This window comes from Sycon ciliatum, chromosome 9 (genome assembly GCF_964019385.1).
Source record: "Sycon ciliatum chromosome 9, ocSycCili1.1, whole genome shotgun sequence".
Lineage (NCBI taxonomy): Eukaryota > Metazoa > Porifera > Calcarea > Leucosolenida > Sycettidae > Sycon > Sycon ciliatum.
The window spans coordinates 26668962-26681461 of NC_088651.1; the positions used below are offsets into that span (position 1 = coordinate 26668962).

The window sequence follows — 12500 nt, forward strand, 5'->3', positions numbered from 1 at the left end:
TGTTTTTGTGGAATTTGATAAGATTTGACAGGGTAACGAAAGTTTGACTGCGACCATATGCATTGAAATGCCCAAGGAGTATTTTTCCGCCTTGGATCGATCCGACACATTGTCCGTCGCGCGGATATTTCGCCCGGACAACGACCAAAAACGGTGGGAAAATGTTCGATGACCGACCATTATTTCATGCCCGTCATCAGTATGTGTCGCACGTGCTTTTGGAGTGAAAAAACTTATCAGCACCTTCTAGGTTCAGCCTGGTCCGATAGCCTAGTGGGTAGAGCATTGTTCATGACAAGCAAGGTCCCGGGTTCGCGTCCTGGTTGGCATGGCATTTTTTCTCTTTTCAGGCAGTTTACTTCCCCGACTGATCCTTTGAATTTGAAAATCTCCCAATCCCTTCGAAAGTAATCCTTTTCTTTCAACGCTTGTAGTATGTTCCAGAAACTGACCGTAGTTGGTCGCAGGGGGGAGGGAAAAGCCTAAGTGCCACCTGTATTTGAGGCACGTGTTGTGAGCTGCTTTTGGAGGGAAAAAGGAATGGTCAGCGCCTTCTCGGTTCAGCCTGGTCCTATAGCTTAATGGTTAGAACATTGGTCATGACAAGTAAGGTTCTGGGTTCGAGTCCTAGTGGGTCTGGCGTGTTGTTTCTCCCTTCAGATATTCAAATGTGTTATTTGTTTCAGAAATCACCGGCATTCAATGTCCCAAGAACTTGTCACTGAGTAACGGAGTAGTAACATATCCATCTGGCAACATCTTTCCCTCTCAAGCCTTGTACGACTGTAATGCGGGCTACTTGAGTACTGGTGCAAGCCACGCTATCTGTAACCAAATAGGCGATTGGAATACAGACAAAGGGATTTGCAAAGGTACGAAGTACAATCTTACAATGGGTATGTACGTAGGTTGGTAGCTCTGCACAATCCCGTGCATTCACCAGTATAATAAATTATACAAAGCTAGCCCACCACCAACGACCTGACGTAGAGTTCTAGTAGACTTCACTACAGTCAGTAGAAAATGCTCCGCTTGAGGACAAATTTTGGTTATCGTATGTGAAATCGTAATATGAGTTTTGATTCAGCTGCTGTGCCTTGTATTCAAATCGTGTTAGAAAAGTTATATAATTTATACCTAATTATCATTCACTCAGAGCGGAAGAGAAAAATGCATATAAAAAGATAACATTATAATTATAGAAAGGAAAAGGACATTATGGAAACGAGTTAGGAGTAACTCTCCACCACTGTAACTAGATACTACTTCTTCCGCGTCATTAAAATTGTCCCTTCCCAGAGCGATTTTTCGAAAATTATTTTGTCCACTCGAAGGGCACAGAAATCAGCTAGAAATTGAGGCATAGCATTGTCGACGGGCCAAGCTTTAGTTTGTGAACCCCCGCTTCGCTGCACTTGCAGTTAAGGTCGACGTCTTCATCAGAGTTTGAGGCAGACCCTTCAGCACTCAGCAATACGCTGAACAAGACGCTCGTTCAAATTCAGGTCAAGAAACTTCGTTTTCAGGCGATCCATACCTCCAGGTGCCAGGCGATGAACGCAAGCTAGCACTTTTCAAGTACACTGAAACAACCTTCCAGCCGAACAGGGTAAGCAGTTCCGCACCTTCTTTCCTTAGCAAGCGCTTCGCTGATTTTGTTGGTGTTTTGAGACCTGCTACCTTCGCAGCAACATGCGCCACAAGTAGGGCATTTTAAGAATCTGAGACCAATTTGTTCTTGCCATCGCCAACTTCAGCAGTTCGTATTCAGAAGGGATTCAGGATTCTTATACCCGAGCTTGCAGTCTTGACAAATGCCGAGGCGAACGATGTGGGACGGCACGAACTCCAGAAAACGAAATGCGCTCTGGAGCGGAATAGTGCGCAGCGCGTTGAATTTGCTTGGTGCGGAAGAGAGCTCCGACAAAGTTCGAGACCACCACGGCTTCAGTGACAAGTAGACATTGCGCAGGAAGGGTCACACCAGTGTTCGAACACAGAAAACGGCAATTCCGACAGTCTGACTAAGACGAGCCAAGTCACAAATATTGCGATGTGCGAAGCGACAATTTTAATGACGCGGGGGAAGTATATACAGTCAGAAAGTGCAACAACTAGGCACAAAACTGACAGAGTACTGAGACATTCGAGGTACTGACACCTAGCTTCAACACATCTCTGTAGCGCTAACCGACAGCCTTCCAACTTGGAAGGTTCAAGGTTATGGAAAGACCAAAGAGGGGAAGGCAAGCACAACGAAAACGAGCACAAGCCACAGTCCCAACGGAACAAAGAATAATAGTAGGTTTTTCATTTTGACCCGACGGGACCATACGAGTAGCGCAACCTATTCCTGTGTACCTCTCCTTCTCATTGTGAATGATTTAGCACTTGTCATAGTTGTGTCTGGTAGGGTTCAGAACACCTCCATTCTGCACTATTCCTTTTGTGTTGATATGCCACATATGTGAGTTAGTTGAGTGTTTACACCTCAGTGCGCCAATATCTTTTCTATAAAATAGCATTATTCAGCTTAACCCCTTCATTCAACAACTGCTTCTCCTCTGATGAGTTCACCGCTTTTATCTCTATGGAACGAAACAAGACTTGTCAGGAGTACTACAACTTGCGTTCGTGGAGTGTGGCTGGTGAACTGTTCGTGCTGTGATCTGCAAGCGTCGTATGGTCTCGTCGGGTCAAAATGAAAAACCTACTACTACTGTATTTGACAGACCCATTGAAGATGGCACAAAGAATTTTGGAACAAAGAATGTCGATTATTACTGCACGATGACGAGACCAGTAGGCGATTTGACAAAGCGGTCTAACTACAATTCGAAGCAGCAAAGCAGCCCACCACCTAACTTGGGTGGGTCAAAATATCAAAGATAAGTTAAGAAGGGGAATCTTTGCGAGAACGAATTGTACAAGCAAACTCTGTATATAGTATCTAGTTACAGTGGTGGAGAGTTACTCTTAACTCGTTTCCATGTGTCCTTTTCCTTTCTAATTTTATTATTGGCTCAATACCCGAGTTTCAAATTGCACACCTGATGAGCCGTCACGAACCATACGGCGAAACGGACGTCGTGTGAAACAACTTGTTTTGTAGTCAACTAGTCCATCACAATGTCATGCATGAGGAGTACTGTAGGAGTTTTGATTTCGGCTTGTACAATTCATTCTCGCAAAGATTCCCCCTTCTTAACTTATCTTTGCTATTTTTGACCCACCCAAGTTGGGTGGTGTGCTGCTTTGCTGCTTCAAATTGTAGTTAGACCGCTTTGTCAAATCGCCTACTGGTCTCGTCATCGTTCAGAAACAATCGACATTCTTTGTTCCGTTGGGACTGTGGGTTGTGCTCGTTTTCGTTGCGCTTGCCTTCCTCTCTTTGGTCTTTCCATAACCTTGAACCTTCCAAGTTGAAAGGCTGTCGGTTAGCGCTACGGAGATGTGTTTAACCCTTTGCATGCTGAGCCCCTTTTCTCCAATCCACTGGCCGTACAGCGCACTGACTCTCTTGGTGGAGTATGCACTCACAGCTCCGAACGAAATTTATTCTGATTTTACTCAACCTTGATGGATTTTCATCGTCCTGGGCTCGTTGGAAAGATCAGGACCAAGCGAATCCATCCTGGCAGCTCTCAGTTCCATAGACACATCAGGGCCACATCCAGGTCCTCTCCGAATTACTCCACCGTGCCTCGGAACGGCACAACAACTCAATTTCACATTCTTGTTCGGCTTCTTGCCCAAATTCAACAGATTTTCACAATTCAAACTGCGCTGCCAAGCTCAGATCCAAGCGCTTCATTTGATGTCCATCACGCATGCGCCGTGCCAAAAGGGAAATCCCCTGGCACGCTCTGCAACAAAAAGAAGTTATGAACAAAAAAATTCGCGTTCACTCGGGGCCGTGATTTCCGTGTTCATCTTGTCGCCGCGCAATGAATTCTTATCCTATCGCGAAGAACTTTATACCCCCGGAAAGATGAGGTGAAGATCTTTCCAACGGTGTATTGATTGTCGCGATGCGTTTATGTGTGACGAAGTTACGAAAGTTTGTACACTGGTCTATGCACTGCGATACAGCGCGCGTTCACTCTGGGCCGTGATTTCCGTGTTCATCTTGTCGCCGCTCAATGAATTCTTATCCTATCGCAAAGAACTTTATACCCCCGGAAGGATGAGGTGAAGATCTTTTCAACGGTGTATTGATTGTTGCGATGCGTTTATGTTTGACGAAGTTACGAAAGTTTGTACACTGGTCTATGCACTGCGATACAGCGCGCGTTTACTCTGGGCCGTGATTTCCGTGTCCATCTTCTCGCCGCTCAATGAATTCTTATCCTATCGCGAAGAACTTTATATCCCCGGAAAGATGAGGTGAAGATCTTTCCAACGGTGTATTGATTGTCGCGATGCGTTTATGTTTGAAGTTACGAAAGTTTGTACACTGGTCTATGCACTGCGATACAGCGCGCGAACTTTTTGCGAGTTAAATCGTACGTAGTGGATCAGGTCATGCATAAAGTGCGAGTTAACTCGTACTCAGCACGCAAAGGGTGTCAGGACGTCGAATGTCGCAGTACTCTGTCAGTTTTGTGCCTAGTTGTTGCACTTTCTGACTGTATATAGTATCTAGTTACAGTGGTGGAGAGTTACACTTAACTCGTTTCCACATGTCCTTTTCCTTTCTACTTTTATTATTGGCTCAATACCCGAGTTTCAAATTATAATTATATTAAGGTAGCAGACCGGTCGTAAATTTCATATGGCATTCAATTGACCGTAACTTTTGTGTCTCTCAATGGATTTGAGTGAACGTTTCACCACACACTCCTGCCACTATGCTGGTCCTCTGGACATAATTTAAAGGTTATTTTGTCTCACTGACAGGCTTTCCAGGCCGGGAAAACTCAAAATTCCGGGCTAGTGCCACGGTGTGCGAGCCACCCCGGAGCCAAAAAATGAATTGACAATTTTTTTCACATTTTCTTGCCCATTCTGTCAGTGCGCGGGATCCAAACCTAAAAAGAGTCCAGGAGCAGCCATGGGTGGTGGAATAGAGCCCCTCAACGAGGCCCTGGAATCTGTCACAATGGCAGGAGTAGACGTTCTCTCACAGACTCCCACAGACCAAAGTCAAGTTTTGAATTTTTTTAGGTTAAGCACGTGCTACAAGGTCGTACCTTTGAAACAACATCCAGTCCTAGGACCTCCACAGCAAGCCATTTTCACAGCGCTGCACACCAAATCCAAGATACCGTGAAAAATCGGCAAAGACTTTCACTCACGTTCCACTACTGCCTAGTACTGAATTCTACCTGACTTCTTGACACGACTCAAACTTGCCAAAGTCACTAAATCAACGTCAACTTCAATAATCAATCCACATATCTGCAATGTCACGAGCTGCCGTGCAACCCAATACATGGCTAAAAAAACGTGATGTTTTGGACACTTTCGCGTTTTTCCATGATACGACAAGTTGCACATGTCTGCTCACATTCAAATACAGTGCGGCCAAACGATGACAGCGTGCAACAAAAAGATCTTTCCTTTGCAAGGGCACATTTTCGGCTAAAACTCTTGTACGGCTGGTCCGATCAAGACAACATTTTCGGAGATTTTGCAGCTATTCATGCTCTTGCAACTGATGTAGCACTCGATATGAATTTACAAATCCGATTTTTCAGGGAGTTTATGACCAGTCTGCCCCAAGATGACAGCGTGCAACAAAAAGATCTTTCCTTTGCAAGGGCACATTTTCGGCTAAAACTCTTGTACGGCTGGTCAGATCAAGACAACATTTTCGGAGATTTTGCAGCTATTCATGCTCTTGCAACTGATGTAGCACTCGATATGAATTTACAAATCCGATTTTTCAGGGAGTTTATGACCAGTCTGCCCCTTAAGGAGGCTCCAACCCTTTGGGGGTGATTTTGTTTCTTCATAAACCCCCTCCTTTTTGTAGATGAGTGTGCTCTGTATCATCCCATGTTGCTCGTAAAAAATATGCAGGGGGTGTTTCCGCGGAGATAAGGCTGTTTGAGGTGTATTTCTAGGGGTGGGTGTATTTATCGAGTTCGGCCCAAAATTGCTTGTTTTGGGGTCATATTTCAGATTTACCAGTTGTCTGGCTTCTCTTTGTGATTGCAAGTCCTTTCACACATCACAGTGAAGCATTGCAGCAAGAAAATCTGGCAATCTGCATTGACTACTCAGAAAAATAGTAATTTTGGTACAAAAATGAACTTCGCAGAAATGCCCGTCCGCAAAGTACAATTGGGTGCACAGCTTCATAATTTCTACATGGACATGCCCTTTTTATTTTATTTTGGGATCCTCATACTTCATAGAAACTAGAAATATATAATTTTAGGGGGGTTACCGGGCATTTTAGACCTCCAAAATTGGCCGATTTTCCACCATTCTTGGAATTGCTATTTTTCAGGTAAGGTGATCATTCCATGCATTCCTTGTGATATTACTCCAATTTTTTTGTGTCAAAAGCATTGAATGGTCCCCCAGATTGTTATAAGATACATGAAGACTAGATGAGGCCATGTTTCCTGGGCTTTTTAGCCTTTGATCTGGATATCGGCATGATCCATGCACAACGTTATTCATGATCCAGGCCGAGGCCTACTGACCCTGAACGCAGTTCAGACCAGCTTTGCATCCCAACTCTTGCAATAGTTCACTCCTAGTATTTCTCATAAAGCAGCAGGCAAAGAGCTTGAGGAGGATAACAATTATTATATTCTGGGCCGATAACTTCACAGTTTGTAGTACATGTACTGAAGTAGTGATGTAAAATGTAGATGTTGGTTTAACTGAATATTGGCAATGAACGACTGTTAGTAATTGTAGCACCAATTAGGTATAATCATAACATTATTCCCAATAACATGGAACAACCACAAGTGTATGTGGGTGCATGCGCATTGTCCACATTGATACATACATGTACGCTTACATGCACATACTCACACTCACAGGCAAGTACCGTGCACACACAAATACATGTATGTCATATACGCGCACCCGCAATAGCATACACCCACATGTAAAATGCATGCTCTTGAGCTTAGTTACCATATTCTGTTGTCCATGCACTTGTGCACGCGTGCGCACGCACACATACACAACATGTACTGCACGCGCGCACATAAACACACACACACAGCATGTAGGCTCACACGCGGTGCCTGCGTATGTGCATGCACATGGTGCTTATGGTTACAGGTGCATGCATTCATCATAATAGGACTGGTGCGAGTGGTGTAGGAATATTTTCAAATCACTGGTGCTGTACAACACGACATTTACAAAATGCTTCACACTACTCTGAGAATAGAGAATAGTACTGCAAAACAACATACTCAATTTTCAGTGCTGCATTTTATGCACATTATATTATTCAAGTGGACGCAGGTACTAGGTGATGACTTACTGCTGGCGACGTTGGCAGCTGACAGGTTACAGCTTTCGTAAATAGCCCAAGTCACTGAGCAGTAGCTCACCAACGATTTACCTCAGACCTCAGACCTGCCCATCGCGGAAGCGATGATAGCGAACAGCTATGTTAGACATAGCAACTTGTGCTGGGATTACACCATTCAACAGCTTGCAAGGCTGATGAATTGACCGCTACTATTTTTAGCCTGGTATCCACCACACAGCTGATTTACCACTCACTCAAGACTGCAATGTTTTCAGCGTAGCAATATATTTCGCCACTTGAGAATTAGAAGTGGATCCACTTACCAGAGTCTGTGCACCCACTTCAGTCTCTCTCTCCAAAACGCGCTTACAGTGGGTTTTGGTCCCTGGTGTTACACAGCCATCGAGACGCTTTGCTCCGTTCTCCTTGGTCATTTTTTCGTCAAGCAAAATTATTCAAGATCTCGAGAAATCGAGCTGTGAAGACAACTTCTTGCTCACACCAGCGATGGTTTTGAAAACATGCCCTGATACCCACTGACACAACAGGAACCTCGATGGTGCCCAGGGAAGACTACAGGTGAAGAATGAGGCAATATTCTCTGATTTGACTGTCGATCGCGGAGTTCAAATTTTAGTAAGTTGAAATGGGAATTTCCCAACTTTTCGCACTTATCGGCAAAAACAAGACTTTTGCCTGCAAAAAACAGAGCGCCAGACCGGCTGCGCAGCGCAGAAGGTTGGAGCCTCCTTAAGGCAGAAGGAATGAATAGACCGACCAGAACATCGTTTGAGTTTGGCTACACAGTGTAGCAGTGGGTCGACGCATTATAATGGGGGCTAGCATTCAGAAAATCATCAGAGTCGTTAGATATTTCTCCGCTTGAGGTTACATTTTGATCATCGTATGTGAAATCGTAATGTGAGTTTTTGGAACAGCCGCTGTGCCGTGAGATAACGTTAGATAAGTGCGCCCAAGACCGAAGGAGCAAAAAGACTGCCCAAAACCAACAGAACAGCGATTGAGGGTTTGGATGTGGACTTGGTCTCATCCTAACTAATCTTTTTCCTCTTCGATGATTCGTATTGGTGAATCACAACTATACGATACGTATTTTAAGTCGAGCTATCTCGTACTATTTATTTCTTAATTATTCCCTTCTCCCAGAAATAAAATGCCAGGCACCAGCAATCCAGAATGGCCGACTGATGGGAACGCCACCAATGTTCCAAACGGCTTGCTTTGATGGTTTCACGCGGGTTGGACCAGCCGTGGTCTATTGTTCAAACACCACAAATACAACCCAACTTCCGAAGTGCACATGTGAGTTCTGAAAACTATAATTTTCATGTTTGGCTCAGAAAGAATAGGATACACCTTTTAAGGGCTTATCTGCCACCCAACATCGTCCAAAAGCGATGATGAAGTAATTGTGACGGAGGTAGTTCCAATGACTTATCCAAGAAGAAGAACACTACGATTCAAAATATCCCCTTGGTGATGCACTGTGATTTTTACATGTTGGGTTAGCTTTTGGGCTAACCCTAGTTAGCGATAAGACCGATGTGCTGCTCTCTATCTCATGCTAGCTGCGAATGTGGAAGGCCCCTCTCGTACCCTGACTTTCCTGGGCATTATCCTGGATTGTGAGAAGATGGAAGCCCGGCTTCCTGACGACAAATTGGCTGACATCAAGCGCCTGTTGACTGCAGCGAGCATCAACCCCACCATGTCTCAGCGCGAACTCGAATCTCTTCTGGGAAAACTCTCCTTCACTGCAAGAGTCATCGTACCCGGCCGGACATTTATGCGGCGCCTGTGGTCTATTCGCAGTAGCTACCAGCAGCCTCACTACCGCATCAGTCTGACTACCGAGTGCCAGGAAGATATCCAATGGTGGCTACGGCTCCTGGAACAATGGAACGGAAAATCATTCTTCCTGTTCCCAGATTGGACACCAGCTCCAGACTTGGAGCTGTTCACTGATGCCAGTGGCACCCTGGGCTGGGGCGCATTCAACAGCGGCCGCTGGCTTCAAGGGACCTGGTCGCCTGAGCAACTCGCTCACAACATTGAGTGGAAGGAGCTCTACGCGTTGGTCACAGCGTGCTGCACGTGGGGCAAGGACTGGTGCCAGCTTCGTATCACAATGCACTGTGACAACAAGGCTGTGGTAGATTGCATCCGCTCCGGCACATGCAAGTCACCGCCAGTGATGACCCTGATCAGGGAGCTGTTCTTTGTGTGCCCCCGCTTCAATTTCACCGTCACTGCTGCTCACATTGCTGGCCAGTCTAACTGCATTGCCGATTCGCTGTCTCGTTTCCGCATGGAGGAATTCCGACGTCTCGCCCCAGCTGCTCAAGCACAACCAGACCGAGCAGTGCTGCCATTCCAGTCGATGTAATATAGCCTTGACATACAGGTACCGATTGTCATTGCTAAATTGCCGTATTGAGAACCTGCGTTGGATTTCATCCATCTGCATGCCTACCTTTATCCATCTCGTGCCTTAATCACTTGTTCTTAGCTCTCGTGCATTGGTGGTGAACGCTTGCTGGGGTGCCGTGTGCTGGTTTTCTGGGAACAGCTTCCTTCAACTGGTTGCTTTGCTGCTACTATCTCTGCTTAAAATTGCATACTATTGGTCGGCTGTTTGCGACGCCAATCAGTAGTCATTGCACCCAGTCGCGGGTACTATTGCCGCTCAAGCATGAGCGATTGCTTTGGCCGTTTGCAACGCCAACTGCTTCACCCTGGTTGGCTGTTTGCAACGTCGATCAGGGAACTTTGCACCCGGTCGCGGGTACTGCTGCAGCTCAGTCGTGAGCGATCACTTTGGCTGTTTACAACGCCAATCGCTTCACCAGTTGATCGAAACCAGCACACTGGTGTAACCCAATCATCCTTGTGCGGTGTTGTGAGAATACGTGGGTATGCATGCAGCTTTGCTCTGTGACTTTCCATTGCATGTAGTCACTTGGCTCTCCCATTTCCTATACAGTGCTCTGATGCATTCGGGTGCAAGCGCTAAATGTTGGGTTAGCTTTTGGGCTAACCCTAGTTAGCGATAAGACCGATGCGCTGCTCTCTATCTCATGCTAGCTGCGACTGAGCTGGCTTTACACGTGCACTCAACTGCTGCGCATGCGCGCCCAAATCGCCTTGGGTAGCTCTTGCTGCGCTGACTTTGGCTTGCGCTTACCTTTGCAGTGTCACTGAGCAGCAACCGGAATTTGTTTGCTACTCACCCTCCTATTCCCACATTATATAGGTGGGAACAGCTTCCTTCAACTGGTGGCTTCTCTGCTACTATCTCTGCTTAAAATTGCATACTATTGGTCGGCTGTTTGCGACGCCAATCAGTAGTCATTGCACCCAATCGCGGGTACTATTGCCGCTCAAGCATGAGCGATTGCTTTGGCCGTTTGCAACGCCAACTGCTTCACCCTGGTTGGCTGTTTGCAACGTCGATCAGGGAACTTTGCACCCGGTCGCGGGTACTGCTGCAGCTCAGTCGTGAGCGATCACTTTGGCTGTTTGCAACGCCAATCGCTTCACCAGTTGATCGAAACCAGCACACTGGTGTTACCCAATCATCATTGTGCGGTGTTGTGAGAATACGTGGGTATGCATGCAGCTTTGCTCTGTGACTTTCCATTGCATGTAGTCACTTGGCTCTCCCATTTCCTATACACTGCTCTGATGCATTCCGGTGCAAGCGCTAATATAATTTAACCTGGAAATCATAAACAAGTTTCAAGTTTTATTCTGGGGCCCTGGCTTCGTATTATACACCCTAAATCTGATATACCCAGTCCAAGAACAATTTTCGAGAGTTGGTAAGCATATTTGTATGTGGATCATTTTCCGCCAATCTGTATCAAACATCTGCTTCCTATCCTTTCTACCTACCTAACTTTAACAACTATACACATGTACACCTACAGTAAGACACACATACTCACGCAAATGCATCAATGCAAAAACTAAGAGGTCGCCTTGAATCTATTATTATTCCGCCAGCAATCCAGTCTGTCAATACCTTCAAAGAACTCAGGCTAAGCAGCCTGAGCAAGCCTGTGTTTGTGAAGTGTTTAGGGTTAGCTTCACACCTGGTAGTCTTATTAGAATAATGTTTTACCTCAGCTATGAGCGTTTCTCCATTTGATCACAGAAATAGACTCCGCCTGTTGGTCTCTCACATACAGATGCAAAACGTACACAGAAGGGATGAAAAACGTAACATTTAGTTTGGAATTTTAAACTGCTTTTAGCAAATATTGCTCACCCATTACAAGTTCTTCCCTATACAGTATAGTGCACAGCTATTATCACGAACTTTTCTGTTTGTGCCTGCAGCATATTCCGGAACGTGTGCTGTTTCGACTCTTGATAATGGGTACACAAAAGAGGGGGGTGACGGGTTGGCAGGTCGAGAGCTTTTCTGCAATCCTGGATATCGACTTCATACTTCGGCCAACTACACTTGTGTTTCCCAAACGACTTCGAAAAGAATTGTTTCGTGTAAAAGTAAGTTCTAACTGCAAGCAATGTGCATTCTTACGGTGTTAAAGTGTTGTTTGCATAGATAGTTGGCACAAGACACCATAACATAATATCTCAAGTATCTACTGGGTGATCTAGGTTGGCATTGCCCTACATCAAAACTTACACTGGTGGACCCAAGTTAGCTATTTTATTCCTCTGTTCTACTTTCAACAAGCTCTACTGCTCTGTGTCAACAACTGTTTAGTGAATATGTATCTAATTATGACTGAGTACGAGGTCAATAGCAAATAAAAGCCGAGTAAAAGACCTCGGATTAGGCTCGGTCTTTTACGGCGACACGATAATTTCCTTTTTTTTCTTCCAAAAATGACCAAGTACGAAGTCAATTTTAGATTTATCACGAGAAACAAGCCGACAACTAAAATTCCAGAACAATAAACCCATGAATCCCGATTTTATGATTGCACAACCGTTGCACCATCACCTACTCATTATAGTGACCATGCTGCGCAACTGCGCAACCCATAAGCAGGAAATG

At 45.3% G+C, this 12500-nt stretch overlaps 1 protein-coding gene across 1 annotated transcript in view; it reads left to right on the forward strand.

Moving 5' to 3' along the window:
- Positions 1 to 8620: 8620 nt before the first annotated feature.
- Positions 8621 to 12500, forward strand: part of LOC135824957 (sushi, von Willebrand factor type A, EGF and pentraxin domain-containing protein 1-like) — a 15522-nt gene continuing 11642 nt past the window's right edge. Inside the window, exons 1-2 of the mRNA XM_065337694.1 lie at positions 8621 to 8773; positions 11813 to 11983. Of these exons, the coding sequence (XP_065193766.1) occupies positions 8659 to 8773; positions 11813 to 11983 (286 nt within the window). The 5' untranslated portion in view covers positions 8621 to 8658. The remainder of the gene's footprint in view (positions 8774 to 11812; positions 11984 to 12500) is intronic.